This window comes from Lipophrys pholis (assembly GCF_963383615.2).
Source record: "Lipophrys pholis genome assembly, chromosome: 3".
Taxonomy (NCBI): Eukaryota; Metazoa; Chordata; class Actinopteri; order Blenniiformes; family Blenniidae; genus Lipophrys; species Lipophrys pholis.
In genome coordinates, this window is record NC_137627.1 from 1,960,687 (window position 1) to 1,984,299 (window position 23,613).

Below are 23,613 nucleotides of genomic sequence, written 5' to 3' on the forward strand. Positions count from 1 at the left end.
GTGCAGTCCGCAAGATTTAAACTGACTTATGTGCACTGGGCGGCAGCAGTGAGACACTTTTCAAACTTCAGCACTTCTTCAATTTGACATTCTTCTGTCTAAATGTGCTGCTTCGTCTAGTCATGGGGCTGAGGACTCGTTGCACCATCTGGTGGTACAAAGTGGCATTACAAGGCTACAGATAGCAGGTTAGCTATTCGTTAAATCTGATAAATTTTTCTGCAACGTTGTGATTTTTTTGAGTTTGTTTCTGACTGCAGATATCGCACGCCGTATTTCTGGCATGTTCCTTATGTTGGGTGTTTGAAAATAATCCATGTTGCACTTTACTGTGACACATTACTAGTCAACACTGTGCTCATTGGGCAGGACACCTAATTGCACTTGAATCCATTTGTGCTGAGGGAAGGTCGTATGCCCTCCTGATGTGTTTCACCAGGAACTGGGAAGTGGGAAGGTTACAATTTCCAAGTGGGAAATACATGTGAACAGTGTTCTTGGGAAAGTGGGATGCTTTTAATGTCACTCAACAAGTCGGGATTTAATCGTCTATGTAATTCATTAGATTTTATATAAGATATAGATTCCACCTTGTATTAACTAGTTTGTCCAAATTCCTACAAATGACTGTAAATCTGTAAAATTACCGTAATCCACTGTATAAACTAGTTAAATAGCTTTTGTACTTACAGTGGAATATAACTCCTGGCTGATCTGTGGGTCAGTATAATGATTAATCAAGTACCACTGAAATTAGATTATTATAATGAACTGCTATCGTCACCTTTTGGAGGAAAGGTTGATCATCGCACTAATGACAATAAAAGAGCTACAGATGAATCGCAAACGTGCAGACAGACGTCACAAAAGCTAATTGTAGTTTGTTAATTACAGATAATATTAAGTGGTGATGTTGGCGTCGGTATGACATCATCACTGTCTCTCTTCAAATGAAGATTATGGAAGCTGATCCTGCTGTTTCATTTGAGTGCTTCCAGCTCGGAGGTGGGATTGTCCCAGGAAGTTCCCAGCTCCTCCAACGCACCAACTCCACAAAATAACAACATTCATATGCACGTCCAACAAACTACAGCCACACTTTGAGAGCACACCGAGCCCACCTAATGCCAGCGGTGCGCTCCAGCAGCACGTCTGTTTAGGTCATAAAGTCTTCTCCAGTGCCGTTTGAGGTTTACGTGCCTCAAATCAATGTAAACCTGAACAATCCTGAAGTCACCGTCGCTCTTATTCCTGCATGAGAGATTCATTACACACATTAATTTAGATTAGCACTACAGGTGATGCACACTGTGCATGCACAACACAAAATGAAATGTTTCATAAGTGCCAATTTCACAATAACAGGTCCACACAAGCAGGTTGTTTCCTGCAGTAGATTTGAGAAAGCAGCAGAGGGCGCCGTCGCACTACAATAAACCAGAGTTTTAAAGCTTTTTTGGAAGAAATCAACTTGAAAAAAGGGGACATATCATGCTTTTAGAGATTCCTTTGTCATGTAAATACACCGATACACCAATGATCTTCTTCAGTGTGATAATAAATTTACAATCTTCACTTTCACACTTCAGAAACGAACTGAAATCTCTCCTGCTGTCTTCGTGGATTAAGTGGCCTTCAGCTCAGACTTTGGCTCAAACATACAAGAAGAAAACTGATGAAATTTCATGGCTAATGTTTGTTTTTATGGACAAATGTTTCCACCTTCGGACCCTGCAGCCGAGCCGGTTCACCCAGAGGATTTCTGACTGGAAGTTCTGCCTGCGAGCCGAAAACAGAATCACTGAGATGTGAACTTTAAATCATGCCAAACACACGCGGAACGCATGATATGCCCCTTTACACATTGGTACATGCACTTAAAGTCTTTGACTCGGCCACCAACTTAATGTGACCGACGCTTTTTATAATCAAACTCAAAGTATTATGACTGGAGAGGAAGCGGATTGGATTCCCGGTGTCCGTGTGAGCAGGGCGAACCGCGGAGCAGTGGGCCGTCAGAACGGGGAGGTGGGCGAGCGGACGGTGTCGGCCGAGCTCGGGGAGTAGTCCTCGGACTCGGAGTTGAACTCGCTGGGGGAGACGGCTGGGTTGCTCGCGCCGTGCGGGAAGTGCTGGGCGGGCTTCACACTCTGGTGGCGTCTTCGTCGGAAAATCTGCTTCTCTTTATCCAGTGGCGTGGTCTGAGGGCGACAGCAGCAAGGGTTAACGTCTCCAGCAGAGGCCAACGACACAGGAACTCATCCACTCACGGATGAACGTGGGAACGTTTCAGCCCGAGTCGGCAAGCATGTGAAGAGCAGCGTTCTCCTCCAAACGCTCCACATGAGACTTTGACTTCACTTTGTGACACATTGAGCAGGTTTATAGACCAGAGATCTGCAGCCTGCAGAGGCTCCATGAAGCTTTCACTAGATTCAACAGTTTCATCTTTATCTTCTATCTAGTTATCTTTTCTTGATTTTCTTTAAAGAGTCAAAAAAAATCTAAATTCGCAAACATTTCTAAACACGGCTTCGAAAAATGTACAAAGATAAAAGTGGCTAAAAACTGCAAAAAGAGGAAATCAAGAGCATCAAAAAGGACAGATTTTACTTGTATGGCTAAAAATTGTTAAAAAGCTCTGAAACTGTCTAAATTTCAAAAAGAAAAAACCTTTTAAAAAAGTGGTGAAACCACTCAACCACAAAATAAAACGTGAAACTCGAATGCAACGTTCTAATTTGAACTAAAGACACTTCAGTGCAACATAAAACAGTTTTTCTAGATGTATAACTTTATACACATATATCTATGTGTATAAAGTTTAAAATGAGTATAATGCAGCACATAAAGCTATACACATATAACTTTATGTGCTGCATTATCCTCATTTTAAAGGTTCAACATGTTTTGAGTCTCCAGATGAATTTTACTTGGTGGGAAATCAAACACATATCAAAAATAAAGAAGTCTCTTATGGTCAGCAGGGTTGCAGATCTCTGTCCTGAACAAAGAGTGAAGCGTCTGTGAGTGTTAAAATAAAAATAAAAAAAGAAGCAAAGCAGCCTTCAGGTCCAGCCTGAGGAGAAACAGCACCAGTGAGATGAAGTAATGATGGAAGTGTGAGTATGAGAGGGATCCGTCCATGGCCGATGGAGACTGCCAGCACTTTGCCAAGTGGAAGCACTCGCTGCATTTTACCGCTATGCTGCGTCGTACCTGATCCAGAACATTCCTGGATGCTGGTTGTGGTCCAGAGACCCTGACTTCTGAAGAGTAAAGTCCTGGTCCAGCTGAGCAGAGAGAGACAACTCAGAGGAGCACTTTCAATTTGAGGCCGTCAGATTTAAGTTAGGATCGACTGCTGGCAGAACCTCTGAGACGAGAAGGAGGGAAGAACCACTGGATCTACATCGACGGTAGACAAACAGTTTGCTTCTTGCTGAGAAGATAACTTAGAAGAATCTAACTTAACTAGATCATAACTACTGAAACCTTCTCGGTCTAGACAAGCCGTGATGCGGGTACATGAGCTGACAAACACAGAGCAGTGCAGGGAGGCTGCGACAGTATGGATTTTAATTACAAAATAAAAGGTGAATTAATTTTCTGTTTTGCCAAAGAAAGTACCGCGAGCAGCGAGTTAAAAACAACAGGGAGAGCATGAAGACAAGGAGAAGGGAGCAACGTGCAGATGGAAACGAAGGTCCGTGCGGCGTGGAGGATCTGTGCTTACTGTGATGACTGACACTGCCGCCGTGTTGATGCTGAGTTTGGGTCCAGTGTTGAAGTGCTTCTTGATTTTTCCGGCCACGGGGAGCTGCTGCTTGTTCTCCGACGCGTCCTGAAATCGCCAAAGTGCAGTTCTTCCGTCACACCGATGACGGTGCTCGTTTGTGAACATGGCAAATGAATAAACCTCGAAGAGCTGGACTCACGCTGACCCAGGGGTGTTCCAGCACCTGGAGAGCCGTGTATCTCTGATCCACGTCTACCTGGAGCATCCCAGTGATCAGAGCCTGGAGGGACGGGATCATTTCAATATCATCTTAAAGGCCGCGGCTTTGTGTCGTCGTATCAACGCGGACGAAGACAGAACTTCTGCACACAAACCTTGGCCGTGCCGGACACACTCTCCCAGTACGACGCAGGAAAGTCAAGCTGCCCCTTGAGAATCTGTTCAAAGAGAGCCTCCTGGTCCTCTTCGCTGCTGTACGGATTAAAGAACGAGCGCGCAAAGATGCACATAATGATGCGATTACATCTTGGTTCACAAAGCAAAAGCCCCTGATAGAGGATCACTCACCCACGGAAAGGAGGAAAGCCGTACAGCAGGATGTAAGTAATCACACCAGCGGCCCAGATGTCCACCTTGAGGCCATATCTGGAATCAAACAGCAACATGAGGGAGACTGGACTCATCTGAAAGTTGAATAATATCCCTCCTGCGGCCGGTGGTTTCCATGATGGACGCACGCCGACTCACCCTGTTTCTGCAATGATCTCTGGCGCTACGTAGGTCGGCGTGCCGCACACGGTGTAGAGCGGCCCGTTGACAACGGTCGCCAAGCCGAAGTCCCCCAGCTTCAGAGACTTACTGCCATCCTGGTGCTCGTACACCTGAGGAGCACCAACGTTCAGACCACATGAGAAAGAGCTGGTGAAAACGTGTCGATGAATGTGAAAAATATTTTAAATGCCATTAATCATAAGAGGTTTTTTAAATGTGAAACGTGTGTGATTGAGGTCAGTTTGACGCCACAATCTGAAATTAGGTCACGTTGAGCTTCGATCCGCATCTGATCCAGACAGTTTAGGGATGGCCTCATTTTTAAAGATATATAAATATATATATATGAATATTCTTCATTCATTCCGTGTTCTTTTATGTTACAGGGATTAATAGGGTCTTTCTACACATTTTCCATAATAACATAACAATTTTAACTATAATTAACTAGCCAATAGGATATTTGCACCATGTTTATGAAGTAACTGCATTACTTGGAAATGACAGTTATTCATAGGTTTTGTGCAGATTTCTGATCGGAAAATAGGTTCGGTGGATGAGATCATAATTATTCATTGAGGAAAAATACTTAACAAAACTCAAATATCTTGGTGAAAATAATTTTCTCTCACATTTTATAGAAGTTTCTGTGACTTCATTACATTTAAAATGATCAGAATTATCACATTACTGGCAGTGATTACATTACTGGTTCCTAGAACGATGTACGTGTTTAATAAGAGAAATACGCACCATAGCGTGATATTACTATACACGTTGGTTGACCAGTTGAAAATCCTCTCCTGGGCTGATTTGGGGCCACATGTCTGACACCTCTGCTCTAAATATAGACGCTTCAACACCTCCTTTCCTTTGCTTCACTGTATGATCTGTGCTGGGAAACACTTTGAACTGTATAAACCCGCATTAAAAAGTGGTGGATATATAATGTTTACTTAATTTATGTAGGAATTTGTCTGTGTGCACTGTTAACAGTAAAAATATCCGTCTGTCAATCACACTGCACAAGAGAGCAGATTTGGTGAAAAATAAAAGAGAAATATAAACAACGTCTGCACTCCACCCCCCTGCAGGCGCAGCAGCTTCGTGGAGACAAACTCACCAGCAGGTTCTCTGGTTTTATGTCTCTATGAACGATATTGAGGCCGTGCAGGTACTTGATGGCGCTGGCCAAATTGAACAGCATACAACTGGCGTCTGCCTCTGTGTATTTGTTGGACGAGGTGATGGCATCAAAGAGATCGCCGCCCTGGGAAAAGAGCGTTCGGCACAGAAATCATGACAAAACTCGGCGCCTGTGAGCAGTTTTGGAGATCTCACATAATCACTTTAGTCCGGGTGAATAAAAGTAGAATACCTTGACTAACTCCATGACGAGATAGAGGTCGTTCGAGGTGTCCATTTCCTCGATTAACAGTACAATGTTGGGATGTTTGATGCGACGGAGGATTGATACTTCACTCTGAATCATGTGCTCCTGGGCGACAGATTAAATGCAAATACATAAAGACTGTGCAGCATGAATATTAGACAGACATCAGTGATGTGTGGGACGGAGACGTCGTGTAGCAGAGTATGTAAATGTATTCAAATCTTTCTGTCTGAAAGATAAACTGCTGAACCAGGAGCTGATGACATTGTCAAGCCTGTAAAAAGACATGCAACACCTGCACCTACAGTCCCACAGCGCCATCTGCTGATCGGTGAGAAAAAAAAATTATATTGAATGACTCCCATCTTTGTGAGAGCAGGCTCACCTTTCCCCTGCATTTATGTTTGCTGATGATCTTGAGAGCGTACTCTCTCCCGGTGGATCTCTCCACACACTCGCGCACCACCGCAAAGTTTCCGTCCCCTAAAGTCCTCCCCACTTTGTACCTCTCTGCTATGGAGGCAGGGACTGCGGAGTGCTCATCCACTGGCTCAGCTGTGAAGAAAGAGAGTAAAAATAATATTAGGAAAATCTGTGGAACAACGATTTCTTACATTTTGAAAATACAGGAAATCTATAACTTAACCAAAATATAATATTCAACGTGAGGCAAACATTGTGTTGAGTGCGACTTTAGAGGTAATATAGTAATCTTTGCTTTATTTGTTTGGACTGCTGGTGAAGTAGGTTTAAATCAATATGTCATTTTACTAATAATGTGCTTATACAAAATGATATTTGGGGATCAGAGACTTTTCCCAGGATATAGTCCGTCCTCGAACTGTAGCTCACCTTCGCCGCTCGGCCCGTCTCCTTCATCCATGGAGCTGCACACCTTGGTGGAAGCAAGTGAGAGTGAGGAGCCGCTGTGCAGAGATCCCTGGAAGGACGAATGAGGATTAATACACGCGGCGATGCAAACTTCAAAAGAAGGAAAAGCGTGCACAAATGTGATTATAGCCTGCTTTACACAGAGCCTGTTTGTTCCACTCTGCTGGCCCCAAGCACGCAGCATGAGGTTAGATAGAAAAGAATCAAGCGTGGTGAAACGACAAATGAACATTTTCAGAAGAATAATAAAAACATGTTGATATCAACCCGGCCTGCCGCACGATCACCTCACTGATAATGAAATTTAATCTCAGAGTCAAACGTGTGAGGTGCTTTCGCTTCGGTCTCTTTGTTGCTCCTGTTCCTGTTGCATGAGGCCAAAAAACCAAGTTAAATATGTAATGAACCCTTCATAGGAAACTCACTGAAATGTGTAAACATGTCAAGATGATAATTATAGAGGATAATTTGATCATTGCATATTGGAGAAGGGTTTGGATGATGGCAGTATGATGTTTGCAGTGTTTTTATAGACAGGCCAATAGTTTTATATTCAATTTCTTTTGATTCATCATTGTCAGTTTAAATGAAAAGATAAAGAGATTTACCAGCTTTAATGTTATTAACCTGTAGAGGCTCAAGCAGTTTTTATGTGATTGTCCTTATTAGACTTAAACGTATTCGCTTAACTCAGTGTCACTGTTTGTTCTGATCGTCGCCCAAAAGACAGTTAAACTTCCCCCATGAAGCCTCCATAACGCGGTTTGTACCGTGCATGACCTCACATAAACCTTCGCCTTGTTTAAAAGACTGTAAATGTTTATCACCTGTCGCCTTCGGAGGCTGGCTGGACTGGTTGGAGAGGGGCTGGGAGACTTTCCAGAGCGAGGTGTGGACAGCTGGCTGCCTGCAGTGCCGTTGGCTGCGGAATCAAAGCAATCGGCGTGATTAAATCCTGCAGAATGGATATATCCTGAGAGCAAACACACACACACACACACACACACACACACACACACACACACACACACACACACACACACACACCTGAACCTGTAGATGAAGGAGACTTGCTCCTGCGAGACATCGCGCCACTTCTTGGTGAAGAGCGACCGTGCACGGAGGGCAGCCGGCCGTATGAAGCAGACTTTGCTACCCGGCATTCTGCAAACAAACGAAGGTTGAAAACTTCAATAGTGTGACTTTCTGCTCAAACATTTCTTTGAGGTTTATAAACACCCAGTTGCGAGTCTGCAGCCGTGAGCAAAGCTGTTATGGTTTATCTTAATGCAGCATTAAGAGGGACTATTTCGATTTTTTGGTACATCGGCTTGAAACCAAAGCCAGAAAATCTAAGTTATGACATCTATACTCATCATACACATTATGAGCCTGGATCTTATAACAGGGGTGTCAAACCTAAAGCCCGTGGTCCAAAACCGGGCCACAAGAAGCCCCAATCCGGCCGCCAAACCACCAAGCAAACTGCTACGATTTCAAGGAAAACATTGATTAAAAAAAAGAATAAAAAATCTTAAGGATCTTAAGAGTAGAGGACAAAACACTGAGAAATCAGTGATGCTGTCATGTAAACTATCAAATCAGCCTCACGGCCACACTGTCAGGGGGAGTTTGTAAAAACACCCTTAATGCACCAGCTATAGAAGCAGTATTTAGGATATTTCACTCTAAGTTACACCAGAAGATTTCATTAAAATTGAGATAGTCTGTTGAGATTGTAGACATGTTCCATAGTTATCATTTGGTTTCATCAAGATACAGACATTTCCACCACGTATACTTTGTGCCTCAACAAAAAAAAACTACTTTACATTTAAAAGTTATTATGGCACTATTTTATTGGCTCGTCTCGCATTTAATTGACTGAATGACTCTTCCTTTACTGTCGTTTCTTTGGCCACAATAAGAAGAATTTCTGTCCCTTAAAGGGACACGCGTGAATTCTCATGATTCATTGTGCAATCATGTTGATGAGCACGAATCATAAAACACAGGATGTGATGTTAAATTGTCCTTTTTGCCAAAAATATGAGAGTCACTTGAGGTTTACTGTTTGAGAATGGCGTAGGAGCGGTCTCTGAGATATGGGAAGATGTACATTTTGGGGTACATCATCAGTAGTGTACCTTTGGATCAGGGGGGGTTCCGGCCAACAAACACTATTAAATGATTAAAACAACAAGACAGTGTCAGGGTCAGGTTGTTTTCATCCATTCCTTTTCTCTACTGTTTTATTCTACTTCAGGGTTTTGGGAATCCAGAACGGACCCTAGATGACTGTTGGTGAAAGAAAGACATTCACACATGCTCACATGTCATCCTGGTCCGATAATGTCTGATGTGTTCCTCTCAAACATGAACATCTAACCTGACAGGAGGCGGGACAGAGAAAACAGGAATGTTCTATACGTTTGCCACCTTCAGCGCCTCCCTGAGTCACATGAGAAGACAGGTAAATATAGAAGTAATGTATATAGAGCAGTGCAAAGAAAAGCGCAGGCAAACTAAACAGAGCCTCGGGGGTTGGTACTGTGTACAGAAGCTTTCCTACACACTTACCGCCTTCATCCAGGTTGAAGTCGTCCTGATAGCGGAACTTTTCAGGCCCACAAGCGAAGAATATATCATCTTCCCCAAAAAAGTCCTGGAGGCAGCTGACCTGGTGGAGAGATGGAGTCTGTCAGCTATAGTCTAAAAGAATTATGATTCCAAAGAGAGCAGCACTGTTTTAAAATGACTGACACAAGGAAGATATCGTTAGTAAAAATAATCTCTGAAACAGAGAAGCCTGACGCCGGCGCTGTCTGTTGTGGACCCAAAAGAAACCAATATAATGATTACTTTAAAGTGCTTTTATGGACTATTATCATACAAAATTAGTTAAATTGTTTTCATTCATGCGCAACAAACTTTAATATGTTGTATTTTACTGCCGTAAATGAAAGACGTTACTGAATGAATGAAACAAACTTTAACCAAACCAATAAAAGCTATTTTACAAACCACAAATGTGTCGAGGATAAGGTGTATGATAATTAAGAAAAAAAGAAACCAGGTTCAAAAATGACTAAAAGAGAAAAAAGTATCATTGAATCAAAGAGATTTTAGTCATAAATTAAAGAGCCAAACTATACAAAAGTACTTCATGCTCCTCACAACAAGAACAAAGCGAGTACGAGTCCGGGTGAAGGAGCCTTTGTGCTTGTGTTGTTCTCACAGCCCCAAAACATTCGTTTGAGGCTAATTGGTGATACTAAATATGCATACAGGGATCATGTAATGACAATTATTCAATATCCTATTGTCCAGATATTGATACTAGTACACAGGTGGAGTATGGAGAGCGCCCCAAAAGAATTCTCAGTCAGTCTACATGTAGTTTAGTTGATGGAAAAATGGATTAAGACAAATTATGAACATAATGTACCAGGGTTTTTCCTGTAGCGAGTTGTACATGTGTTCTAGTTGTGTATCCCTGGTCCGTTGTTTTGCCTGTTCTTGATATGTTCCTGGTCTGCTCCCGTTCTGCTCCCAATCAACTATAACTATAAATGGCCACTGCATGTAGATAAGAACGTGTGTGTGGCTGTCTTCACCCAGTCGGCTGGGTTTGACCCTGAGTGGGATGAAGCTCTAAGATCAAAGATCTTTATAGCTGTTGAAGAATGATTTGTAATAAACTGAAATGAGTTCATTAAATGACAAAAGATTAACCGAACAGGAACATTAATGCAATCGGAACCCCTTTAGAACATTCAGCACCATTTATAATGTTTGCATTTGAAAAGCACCACTGGTTACTGGATTACAGTTGAACACAGACACACTGATCACATAATGAAACTGATTAAAATATAAAAGATGAACACTACCATGTGTTTCACACACAGACAAACAATGGGATTAACCTCTTTTTACTCCTGTAACAGCCGGCTCAATGAGAGTGTCTTCAGGGTAACTACGATAGAAAAAACCCACAATTTGTAAACCTGCTGGATATAATTCAGTACAGTCAGTGACAATGTCATCTGTCATTCATTAAGTAGGTTCCATCCCCAGTGACAGATTAAGTTAATTGCCTTCCATTGTGTGTGGATTAGTAAATATAAAAACCATGCCACACAGGCTGTAATGCCAGTCGTTCATTAACACAGAGCTCATGGAGTCCCTCCAATGAAAACAATCCCATTGTTTCCAGGCTAAGAAGACACTGCCATGTGTGTGTTATTCTCAAGAACAAAGCAAATTATTGTTTTCCTACAGAGCTGAAGCATCTTCTGCCTTCATTAACACAGATTCATACTTAGAAATAAATCCAGAATCTGCTGAGTCTTGACCTTAAACATGTTTGTGTATTTTGTACTAGAGTATGTATATCACTTAAAACAAAAGCATAAATTCTGTTGCACAGTTTCACATGCATTGTAAGTCCAGACTGCTTATTTATTCAATGTTTGCTTAGAAATACATCATTGGCAGGCCTGTGCCCACTGACATCCCCACACCATCGGCTGTGACTGTGTGATTTGCTGGCTCTAAGTGGATTTTCTCCAACAGCCTGGTGAGTAAGAAATTCAAGCTGAGAGCCAAAAGCTACTTGCAGATACAAGGATAAAATAATAAAAAACAAAAAAACCAAGACTCCAGTGGAGTCTTACTGAACGTGTAAGAGTGAGTCATTGTGTGAGAGTGATGCTCGGACAGAAGGAGACGGTGCTGGCAGAGTTCAGATAGACTGATTATAAAATAGATTCCTTTTAAATGATAAATAATTCAAAGTGCTAAATGTTGGTATTTATTCATTATTAATTGTTTCATCATTAGGAGCCATGCTGAGTTCAGCAGGAGTCTAATATGATGACTTAAGTCCTGAGACACGGAGCAAAGAAAGCCAGGAGAGAGAGAGAGAGAGACGATGAAGCCATGCCACTGCCCATTAACCCTCTTAAATGTCAGCCTTCGTTCAGATGTACCAATACTTCCTGGAGCAGAAACCCCCCCAGGACTTCTGCCACGTGAACGTCCAATCACAGACCAGAGCCACAAATTCACAACATGATTTTCACACAAACAGGAATATTAATGAACTGCCAAATACTGAAGAATTAGGTCATCTTAGAAAAAAGGCCGAAGCAATCAAGTATTGCCCTTTTTCTTGACAATTTTACAGCCATAAAGTAAAAAGATATTCCAGACACTTTAGTCATAGAAGGGATAAAAAGTAACCAGCAGCCAAAGCAAACGGCTAAAGGTCATTTGGCTACAAAAACATTAAGGGGCTCAAAAACACTCCCTGATCTGCAATGAAGGCCTCCGACCTTCCTACTCCGGCTCCACAAAGAAAGAAAGAAAATAAAATGAAACTGGAGATCCTAAAGAGAAGAGCTTTGAAGGTAATATTATGGAAATCTGAGAGAATCACAGCTCTTCTGTTAATCTGGGACCAAGTCTCCAGCCAGCCGACATTTCCCACATGCATCAATGAGACCTGATACAAGTTCATCATTTATAATAGAAACCCATCAGTAGAGAGTACAAGAGAGTACAAGAGAGTACAAGAGAGTACAAGAGAGTACAATAGGTGCATGGAGTCATATAGCAATCGCAAACTGCAACTGTAAAAAGCACTCAAATTCCAAAATGGTGAACGGACTTCACTTGCATAGTGCTTTTTCAAACGTGTGAGCAGTCCCAACGCAGAGCGAAGTCCTCCAACCGCACTGCTGCAAAAGACGCCGGTTTCCACTGGAGGTGAGAAGGCGACGAATCCCAACAAATGTTTGGGAATGAAGAGTTCTTTTTTGTGTAAAACATATTCTTGTGTGAATGGGGGCATGCGGTCGGTACCCGTCCATTGTGTAATTTGTGACTTACTCCCCCACGTCTCTTTTTCTTGAAGTGTATTCGCACAGTGTATTCTGTATTTTACTTGAATTTACTGAGCGTGCAGCCCAAATACCATATCAAGTCTGTGCACGTCGCAACATCTGTTGTTGTCATGTCCGAGTTCGCTGTCGGGATAATGAGCCGTCAGGGCGTTTGTATTAAGACTGTTGAAAGAATAGGCCAAGAAAAGGGTTTCTTCCCAAATGCTGCTCCGCCTGTCATCCATCTCGATATCCTCCGAAAAGTCCCTGATCCTTTTTGTGTCATTCTGCCATTTCTGTGAATGGCTCATAGGCCTGTTGTGTATAGGATAAATATATCCTATATCTATAGGACTACTCCTGTATTTGCACCCAGAATGCTGTCACTTTTCCACTGCAGCCTCCATTAGTCAACCGGGAGAAAGGGAGAAAGGGAGAAAGGGAGAAAGGGAGAAATGGACGCAATAATACTTAAAGCAACAACACAAACACCCCCTATCACTGAGGTACACATTTGCATGGGACTACTATTTTCACAGGACGTCACTGTTTGGTGGAATATGGTCATTTGCGTTTCTATTTTACAAATTACAGACATGGCGCACAGATATCCTCCGCTCACCATCGTTCGCTCACCATCACAGTGCACAGTGATCTCCAATGGACGGAATTCTCCCGAGAACGAGGAATGTGATATTCAGATTTCAGGGCAGCCATGTCTTGTCAACAACCTTTGTTTTATTTTGTGATCTCCAAAGGCTTGTTTCCACTGCGCAGAACGGTACGGTAAGGCGAAGCGTACCCAGACCCGAATCTATCGAGTGGTTCCACCGCAGAGAGTACAGTTAAAATATAGGCGGGGTTGTGAACTGGTCGACGCAGGTATGTGACATCATCAAGCGACAGTAAGCGCAGGACCAACACAGAACACGCTGCCCAGGCGTCCAAACCAAGCCCTGAGACACAGCCTAGAAAACGTTCTCATTCTGAACAGCAACGTCCAGCTGCTGCTGAATCTCCTCTTTGTCGGAAGACCACCAATAACCAGAGAGCTGCGTTGCAGCGCCTCCTTGTGGGAACCCGACCAATGTGAGAGGTACCTCAAAGGACGGGTGACGAGAATGGTATCGGTTCGGTATGGTACTTTCGGTACTATCCACAAATTTTATTAGTGGAAATACATGAAAAAAAACCCGTCCTGTACCGGAACCAGAGGTGGAAGGATCAATCTAAAATACTGCTATACGGATACCAACAGTGGTGATGGTATTGATCGATACTGGCATGATGAGGTCGATTCTTCAGTTTGTATTGTCTTCTCCGTGATGGTGCACGCTCCCCTGGGCCTGTGTTTACTCGGTCCAAACCTGACCAAAGAACTCATAATCAGCATGTGTATATCCATTTTCAAGCAGTTGTGCAATAGGAGCTGACAGATATGGGTCACTTCTCAGCAAAGAGATCTGAATGGGCTCACATTTCCATGCAGTGTGAATAGATATAATAGAAATAGTGCACCCAGTCAACAAGTGGCTTAATGAAACACGCCAAGCGTGAACAGGAGCACTGCGTTGCTCACCTTAAATCCCAGAGTGAGTTCGACCTGGAGCCTCGGAAGCTGCAGCTGGTCTGGGCCAGTCGTGAACGCGATGCCTCACATTGATTACTTGTGCCTTCTGGCCAAATGACACTGCAGCTCCATGATGCCGCCCGTCCGCCTGACTAATAACACACACACACACACACTTCCAGTGGTCCTGGTGGATTCCATGCAGGTATTGATCGCCAGGGTTTTATCTATGATTTCCACAAGTAAAAGTGCTGCTCAGAAAAAATGAATAAATAAATAAGTCACGGCGGAATCATTGCATGCTACAAAAGCTAACCAGACAAAGCTATTATAAAGACCGTACAAAGAGGACACGGAGAAATGCAGTGGAACAAATAATCTTGTGGACAGGTGGAACTCACCAGGTTTCTGAGACGTGAGAGACAAAACACAGCAGTTGGCCCAAAGGAACGCCAAAAACACTATTCCGCTTCCTATTACCCGACCATTTTCAAATAGTTTTAAGTCTGTTTTGTTTTACCGAAACACAACGCGACATAACTGTCGATGTTTCTCAAACGGATGAGGAATAAATGCCTTTTTAACAAGAAGACAGCTCTATGATCAAACGTTATCAATCCAGATACTCAGCTCAGAGGTGATCACATCAAATAAAACCACATAATTACCCCATAATACTTCAAATGATAGCTTTCAACAACATAAATACATTTGGGTTCTTCCTTATACAGCATCAAATTGATCATACTGTATCAGTGAATTTTGAATTATTTATAATATACAGTGGTTTAACACATTTTTATTCTTTAACTATAATAAGCAAAATGGCAAATCTGTGCTGCCGCAGCATCACATGCCTCATTCCCCACGCTGTAAAGTTTGTGCAGTTTTCTATTTCAGGTATAGCAGCAACTTCCCCTGATGCTCAAGCATGATTGGTATCCGCTCAGACAAAAAAAAAATAAAAAATAAGAGGCAGAAAATCTTTTCATTCCTAGAATCTGTGTCGGGCTGATCACATCACTGCTCTGTTTAGCAGCCAGCTCACAGCAGGAGGTGAGAGGACAGCCAGACATTTCCCTATCACTCCCATCCTCACTTCTCCCCTTCAGTTACAGGAAGGAAAGTGAAAATTATTTTCCTTCGACACTGAAAGTCAAACTTGAAGTGCAATCAGACATTGTAAGGCGACACTGGATGATTATTTCCGATCACTTAATTACACACAGCCGAGTTCTCAGTGAATTGTGCCGTTGTGGTATTTACCGGAGAGGATTACTTGTAACTAATTGCGGGCCGAAGCAGAAAACAGCAGAGCCAAGGTCAACGAGAGGAAATGAATCGGGAAACATGAGTTCGGTTTGCTCGCGGGCACTCAGGCCAACCGCAGAGCTCGCAACCACTTCCAGTCCGGATCTGGATTCTAAAGCACGAATGGGCCCGTTTCATGCAGAACTGGGGGTTACGCCTCTGCTTTAGAGTTGTTCACATCGAGGTTATGTTGCTGTTGTTTTATTGCTGCAGCTTAACCAAGCACTGGACCAAAAAAAAAAAAAAAAAAGACTTTGCCTCGACTCTAAAAACACACGAAGTGAGTGGTGTGCAGGATGAAGTTCTAGCGCAGAGCCCAGTGACTCACAGTGAGGATGGAAATGTTGGAACGGCTCTGTCGCCTGCATAGGATCCAGGTTCCGTCCCACCATGACACGCTTCTGAGCTGAGAGCCGTGCTGGTGGCGCGTCCGAATCCCACTACTGCCTGGGCTACGGTAAATTCACTGCAAGCACAGCAACCCTTCTTTACTCAGTTCAAGAAGGCACCACGGTTTACAAGGTGCTTTCAAAGAACATTAACACGGTGGTAGTTAAACTCGGTTTAAATGGCAGGGGGATTTTAAAGTGACTCAGCAGTATGAAGGCATCAAGCAGAGTCACCACAGACCAGATCAACTGACAGAAGTCATGACTCATGAGTCCAAAATGAATAATACAGAAAGCTGCTCGCAGGAGAGACATACTGGGAAAACAGGAAAGCTTTATGCTGCTTCATTTTAGTAGCAGCTTCAATCCTACAATATGTATTTATAAAGTAAATGTAAATCACTTTGAGACAAACATTTATCCAGCTGGTGGTGTAAATTAAAGACAGAATACATTTCCTGTCTCGTTACCCTGACGACGACGATACCAGAGGTGTCAAACTCATTTTAGTTCATTGGCCACATGCCGTCCAAATTCATCTCCAGTGGGCTAGACCGGTAAAATAGTGCCATAGTAACCATTAAATTTAAACTTTAAAGGTTTTCTTTGTTGTGGCACGGAGGATACAAGATGAGAATCAATCACCAGTGAAAATTACACCAATCTCAACATAAAGCTAATTTTAATAATAAAAATCTTCTGGTGCAAAATACGGTCAAATGTTCAAAAACCTTCTCCTATCGCCGTTGCATTATGCATGTTTGTACAAACTCACCCTGACAGCGTGGCTGTGAGGCGAGTTCGATAGCAACCAGGCGGCTTGCTTTCATGGAAACGTCACCAATATCTCAGCTCAGGTCTCAGTGTTTGTTTGAATAATCTATGTCTTCAATTGTTTCCACTTGCTTGGTGGTTTGGCCGGATTGGAGCCTCTTGTGAGCTGGTTTTGGCCCACGGGCCTTATGTCTGACACCCCTGAACTATACCCAGAACTACAGAAGCGTTAGTTTATAAAGTGAAATACATCGAGCCATTTTTTTTTTTAAACCGGATGTTCGGATACGAGTCACTAAATTCAAAACCAAAGTATCTCATAATATGAAAATATAAAAAAAAAAAAAAATGTAAGCAGAGGCCATTATCATAATCAAAATCTAAAAATGCTTGAAACTTTTTGTTATGGGCATATAAATAACAGAAAAATGACTTTTCACTGGAGATCCACTGCACATGCCAATCCCCAACGCCACACGTCCTTCTATCAGAACCTTCTGGAAACAACTTCAATAATATGGAACACATGAATAATAGAAAGATTATTACAAAGTGGATGCAAAAGCACAAACGGGTAATTTACCAAAGGTTAAACATCCATGAAAAAAGCTCCTCTGATGCCAGTGAGTGCTCATGAGGCCGTCTGGAGACGCAACGTGAGACAGGAAAAGAAGAGAAAGCTGAGGAATGCTGGCAGAGAGCCGCAGAGCCGAGCAAGTTAGTGATGAGAAAAGGAAAGAGCAGAAGCAGTCGTGTCAGGTACTGTGGAAAATGAGAAAAAAACATTAAATCACAGAAATCTCTCAATCATGAGACCTACTGTCATTTTGAAAATAGCTTAGAGGATCTGTGACGGCAGATTTGTTTGTTTGTGTTAAAAAAGAAAAAAGAAAAATCCCCAGCTGTTCCCTCGACACACAATGAGTCCTATTCTGGGATTAAGCCTCAGCCATGTGCTCCGTCCTGCCGCCATGTGTATAATAATGCTGAAGGAGCGAGCGCTCTCACAATACACCTCCAGTCCTGACATCACTGCTGCACCGCTCTGCCGCAGAGGCTGTTCCTTAGCAACCGGCTCAGGAAACCATTTTACCATCGGACCCGGCACAGCCGGGGGAACCAGGACTTTAAAGAAAAATGTACTTTCTCACAAGGATACCCACAAGCTTTAGGACAGCTGCCAGATTTAAAGGAGTATTCCGTCTCTTCTTTGTGCAGCTGCCAGTGAACTGTCCAATAACATGAGGCCGTGAAGCTTTAACCTGTAATAACCTGCAAACATTTGTTCTACAGGGAAAAAGCAACAGACTTACTCGACTGGATGTCTGATAGATATTTCACGTCACATTGTGGAATCGTCACCTACAAAAGGTTTGGATCAGAAAAGTTACAAAATGCCAGTTAAAGTTATGGATTAAATCTCTGACGACTAGATTGTCTGAACAAGTGAGTGATTCTGCTTCTCTTAACTTCGACATTTTTGCCATTATTCATTTTACTGTGTGTTGTTGACGTCGGCGCAGCAGGGGCCTGGGGGGGGGGGGGTCAAACATCAGGCCCGTGGGCCAAAGTCGGCGCATCGACGCCAAGCAAATTGTTAATATTTCTAATTTCATAAGAGACACAACCAGCACTGGGCTTCGTCCTGCTCTCAGGGTGTAAAAACATGCATGACGCTATAGGAGGAGCGTTTGGGACATTTCACTGTATTTGGCACCAGAAGGTTTCATTTAAATTGGCTTTCTGTTGAGATCGTAGTCATTTTCTGTAGAAATTGTTTGGTTTTGCTCAAATATAGATCTTTTCATCACATATACTCTGTGCTACAACAAAGAAAAACTTTAAAGTTATTTCACGGTTTAGTAATGTGGTCGCTGAACTAAAATGTGTGTGAAACCCCTGGCCAAGAGGTTTGGGCAGCAAGGTTGTGAATTCGAGGTTTGAATCCCACCAAGTGATGTTAGAAAGGACATCTTGTGCCGAGTCAAAACATGAAGCTCACCGTCACAGTTTCTGACGTACTTGTGTTACAACGGTGGACGATCGTACTGCAGAAATCTCGAAGACTACCGTAATGCCCGGTATGGTGGTGCAAAGCCTTCTTTTGGCTTAATTTCCAATTTACATCAATTGGAGTATGTGATGTAAAATATAGTAGGAATAACATCAAAGTGTAACAATGGAAACACTGACTGGCGATATTGAAATGAAGACCCGCCTCGTCCAAACGCCCTCAGTGAATGTCAACTTCACCGTGTGCTGCTGTTGGTAGGGAAGTGAGACGGAGCCCCAGAAACCCATTTCATGTAATACATTTAGCAATTTTTCCCAGGTGACTTTGAACCTCCGGGAAAAGGAAGCACTTCTCAGAGAGAGATGAATGGAGCACAGGCCAGACCAGCTGGACTGTCAGAGGCAAAGCTCGATTTCTTTTAATGCACCGAAATTAACTTCTGTTAGAGACGGGGCCACAAAAAGGGACAGCCAGAACTCAGGATGAGAATTTATCAGAACAGTCAACGTAGCAGAATACCTGTATTCAAAGTGTTTTACACAGAGAAGCTAATTGACGCACCGGGGTCGAGCCTCCCTCCACTTTCTCTTACAACAAAAGCTTACTTCCGTCTTTTCCCGGTGGCGAGCAATTAATGCTAAAGTGGCAGAGGAAGAAAAAAAAAAAAAAAGGAAAGTCATAAGAGTGCCGTGTTCCCTCAGGTATGGAGCACTTAACGTCGTTCAGGCTACTTTGCTTCCACCTATGATTTTTAAAAGATAAACATTCAGTCCCACTGCTTCAGTACACAAACTAATAGTATCAGCAACGCAACTGAAGTCAGGGTACCAGCGTGACAGGCCCCCAGCTCAGGGCAAACAGAGAAACAGACCCACACTCACACCTATGGACAAATTACAACTTCAAATCAACCACAAAATACATGTTTTTAGATTGTGAAGGAGATTTGGAATAACCAGAACAATTCTGTGTTTGGAGAATGTGCAACCAGGCTGATATCTAAATCTCTGGAAAGTTATCGCGCAGCAATTTCAATTTTGCAAATTGTCCTCTGGCATTTTTGTGTGTGTATCTTCCAGGGGAGGCACTGTGGTGAAGTGCTGGGGTTGGACCCAGACCTGGGCCTTTTCATGAGGAACCTGCACCCCTAACCCTAACCTTGTGCTTCCAGGGGTTTTCACATCATTCTCACACAATCCAAACTCATCCTTGTTGGGTGAACTAGATAGAAGTGAACCGTCAGCCCCTCCGAGTCGTACCCCGTCGCTCAATTAAAGTCAGTTTGCATGGAATTCATTTTGGATAAAACATCCATAGAAGATAAAGGGATTGGTTCACTCTCCTTCAAGGATCTCTTATTGTTGTCTCTTTTATAGTCCAATTAGAAACAGAGTGGGAAATATTGGTGTGTGTGTGTGTGTGTGTGTGTGTGTGTGTGTGTGTGTGTGTGTGTGTGTGTGTGTGTGTGTGTGTGTGTGTGTGTATTGGTGAACATGACTGATCATGTAAAATGCATCAGGAGTGCTTAAATAATCGAAGCAAGCCATATAAGTGAAGTAATCACATGACAACTGAACACTTACCATCTTGCCATCGACGGTATATAACTTCTTTACGACTCCAGAATCCAGCTTGATGGCGTCGGTGATGTCAGTCATGACTTGCTCAAAGGAGTGGGCAGTCTTCTTGTTGAGTAGGACTCGTACGGCCTTCCGGGGCTTCACTCCACTGCGAACTATTGTCACCAGTTTGGGCTTGATGAATTCCTTGCTCTCCCTGTTTTCCGGGGAGTCGGCCTTGGCGCTGCCGAGGGAGGAGAAATCTCGGACCGCCGCGGCAGTTTTAGGACCGACCGACCAGTTGGGGTTCACATTCTTCATGTAGTCCACCTGCTTGTAGGGCTCTATGGAGGCACAGACGTAACTCTCTCCTGCAGCATTAAAGACACAATAAGCATGTTTATCATTCTGGCAAGCTTCAAGACTGAATCATCTCATCGATAGATAGATATTTATAAAACCACTCTGCTCACCTTCCACCAGCTGATCCATACTGGTGATCCTTGTGGACCCATCAATGGTATATATGGTCCGCACTCCTTGGGGCAAGTTGACGTTGTCTGACAGAGACCTTGTGAGGTCAGCAAGCAGCGACTCCAGAGACCTGAACCTCTCCTGAGATATTGCATACACAATCCCCTTGAAGTAGCGGTCCCCGTTGCGGTAGAAACGAATCTTCTTGGCTTTCTTTTCCGTGCTCAGGGCTTGCAGTGTCCTGGTTCTGTACAGGCTGCAGTGAGCGCTGTGAGTGGGACTGGGGAGCCCGTTCCCCCTCGAGCCTCTTCGGGTGTACCTCAGAGCCTTGTCCCGCTCATCGAAGTGCTCCAGCTCCATGATGGTGCAGTGCAATCAGGCTCTGGAACAAGAACAACAAAAAAAAGAAAAAGAAGAACCTCAATGAGCTTGAATTAAGTTCAATAAGAGAAATGTGGCGCCTTGTGAGTGCTGCTGCTCATACACCTGGTGCAGCTCTTATACAAGCCTTGCTGCAATTGCTGCACAATGAACACATTTTGAAGTGTCACACCCATTTCATGCTCCCTGGTGTGACCCACTACATTCTCATAAAATCCACGTGCATTAACAGAAGGTAACCCAGCATTATCAGAATGAGCTTGCTTATAAAGGTCCAAATTGAAAGCATATTGAGAAGTGAGCATTAAAACAAGCATGGGTGAAAAAAAAATTGTTTTGTTTTTTTCCTTTCCGGTGCAATTTCTTACCTTTTATTTTGGATAGAAGAGATGCAATCAAGCGTTATTTATAAGCAGTGAGGCTTTATCAATGTTCCGCCCTGGATGAAGCGTGCGTCCCTTTGTTGCCCCTGTGATGGTGGCTTCCTGCCGTGTGTCTACTCTGCCGTGTGCCGTGGGCAGGAGCCGGTGTTCTCCATCCACCCGCCCTCTCCTCTCCTCTCTCCTCTCCTCCTCCTGCCTCACTCCGCCTCCCTCTCTCTCTCTCGCTCTCTCCTCTTCCATTGCGGTGATTTACAGGACCGCTAGGGTGCCAGCCGTGCGCGTGCACGTTACTGCCGAGGCGCGCACTCGCCGAGTGTAATTCGAAGGGCGTCCTCGTTACGGTTGACCTTTTGAAAAAAAAAAATAAAAAAATTACAGAACGACAGACTAATGAATATATATATATATATATATATGATAAATGTGTGTATTTGAAAGATTAAATGTAAAAAAATTAATCTTGTTGGATGAGCGGCTGTTATCTCCATAGCAACAACACAAACCGGAAGTTAGCACAAAAAACTGAATAAATATCTTATAGATGTATGAATAAATGTATAAATTAAAAAAAAATGAATGAGTATGTCTGACCAACAAAAACTACTAGAAACACATATTAATGGAGAGTAAAGCAGTTAATTGGCTCAAGAAGAAATAGAATTATATTTCCTCTGCTACTTGGACACTGCAGATTGAGGAACATGGACAAAGACCTTGGCGTGGCTGGATTTACTGTTCAATAAATGTTCAATATTTCCTCAATACGGAACATGGAGGAGTGAACAAATGTGGAAAAAAAAGTTACGGGTTTTCTCAGAACCAGACTCGCAATGAAATTTAACTCACATCCGGTAGATGGCAGCAGAACGCCAGTGATGCGTCTAGTCAGCCTAATCTGTAGTAGAAGAAGAAGAAGAAGAAGAAGAAACCTAATATGGATTTACACAGGTGTGGGTTATAAATGTGATTAATTGGTGCAGACAGACATCCTGAGCCTGAAAACAGTTTGTGGGACCTGAGGACGGATTCAACGCAAAACCCTGATGAACACCACTTAAATATGAGCAGAGGATCATCTAATGGGTAATTGGCACGTTTTCTAAGCTGCGGACTCATTTGTCCAGAGGCCAAACTCTGTGGGAGCAATTAAGATGAAAGGTTTCAGATCCATGGCTTCATGTTTTATGAGTATCAGCATTTTTTATTAATTTTTTTAGTTGAATATGACGCCAACAGTTGCATTACTTTTTGGCTCTGGTTCATCTGGCCAAATGAAGCTATAAGTGTTATTTTTAAAGTTTGGAAGATAATTGAGTTTGTTTGCTTCTCAGGCAATCGGCTAATAGTCCTAAAAATACTGGATAGATTTCTGGTTTATGAGAAGTTTACTAACCCGTATTGCTTTTATATCGAATCAAATCACTGTTGAAGCAGAAAATCACATGTTTGTCTTGTCCATGCATGTTCTTAGTGAATACTTTTGTTTGAGGATGTAACTTGCAGTCAGAGGTGTCAGAAAGGAATATTAAACATCCGTTTTATTTTTAGATGAGGCTGGGATTATGTCACTCCAATCGTATGACACAATAGCCCCTGAACAGTAAGAGCTTTACTCTCTTTTTTTAAAAATTTAAATCTTTGTCTAAATCAGGGATGCCAAACGTACGACCCACAAGCTAAATGTGGTCTGTTGCAGGTCTCTGTTGGACACCTATAAAAGATGTACATTTGTAAACGTGTGCATGTTGAAGGCTGCAGAAAGACTTTTCCCCTTTTTGGTCTGAATCAATCTTTTATCACATTTGCCAAAGAAAGACATTTATCATTTTTGATGCAACAAAAAAGTGAATTGATAAAATTTAGGCCACAAATGAAAATGAATGTATTTTGCACCATAAGGCCTTTTCCCAAATTCTTTACAGACATGAACATGTTTAAGTGAAAATATGTAGAGTTTTCACTCAGGTTGCTCTCATCTGAAGTTTTTACTGGCCGGGCCCAGTCGAGAATATGTTTGACACCCCTGATCCAAATCGTTTGAGCAGTCTCAGAAAAGCATCGTTTCTCTCTGAGTTT

At 42.8% G+C, this 23,613-nt stretch overlaps 1 protein-coding gene across 1 annotated transcript; it reads right to left on the reverse strand.

The window, feature by feature from the left end:
- Positions 1-1,477: 1,477 nt before the first annotated feature.
- Positions 1,478-21,648, reverse strand: LOC308107824 (serine/threonine-protein kinase DCLK1-like). Its single transcript, XM_080460369.1, has 16 exons — positions 21,523-21,648; positions 20,773-21,155; positions 20,324-20,670; positions 9,375-9,474; positions 7,842-7,958; positions 7,622-7,716; positions 6,756-6,843; positions 6,289-6,458; positions 5,889-6,008; positions 5,634-5,780; positions 4,487-4,620; positions 4,307-4,384; positions 4,114-4,210; positions 3,939-4,019; positions 3,737-3,844; positions 1,478-2,201 (listed from the first exon to the last, which is right to left on the reverse strand). Exons 2-16 carry the CDS (start codon positions 21,131-21,133, stop codon positions 2,016-2,018), a joined length of 2,229 nt encoding a protein of 742 aa, XP_080316495.1. The 5' UTR covers positions 21,134-21,155; positions 21,523-21,648; the 3' UTR covers positions 1,478-2,015.
- Between the last annotated feature and the right edge of the window lie 1,965 nt (positions 21,649-23,613).

Excerpts from the sequence above, each read along its gene's own strand:
- LOC308107824 (XM_080460369.1), bottom strand. The coding sequence starts at position 21,133 with ATGGAGCTGGAGCACTTCGATGAGCGGGACAAGGCTCTGAGGTACACC. Across the intron at positions 9,475-20,323 it reads ATACCGTCGATGGCAAGATG|GTCAGCTGCCTCCAGGACTT; the intron begins GTAAGTGTTCAG and ends TCTCTCCACCAG. Across the intron at positions 6,459-6,755 it reads AGACGGGCCGAGCGGCGAAG|CTGAGCCAGTGGATGAGCAC; the intron begins GTGAGCTACAGT and ends CTTTCTTCACAG.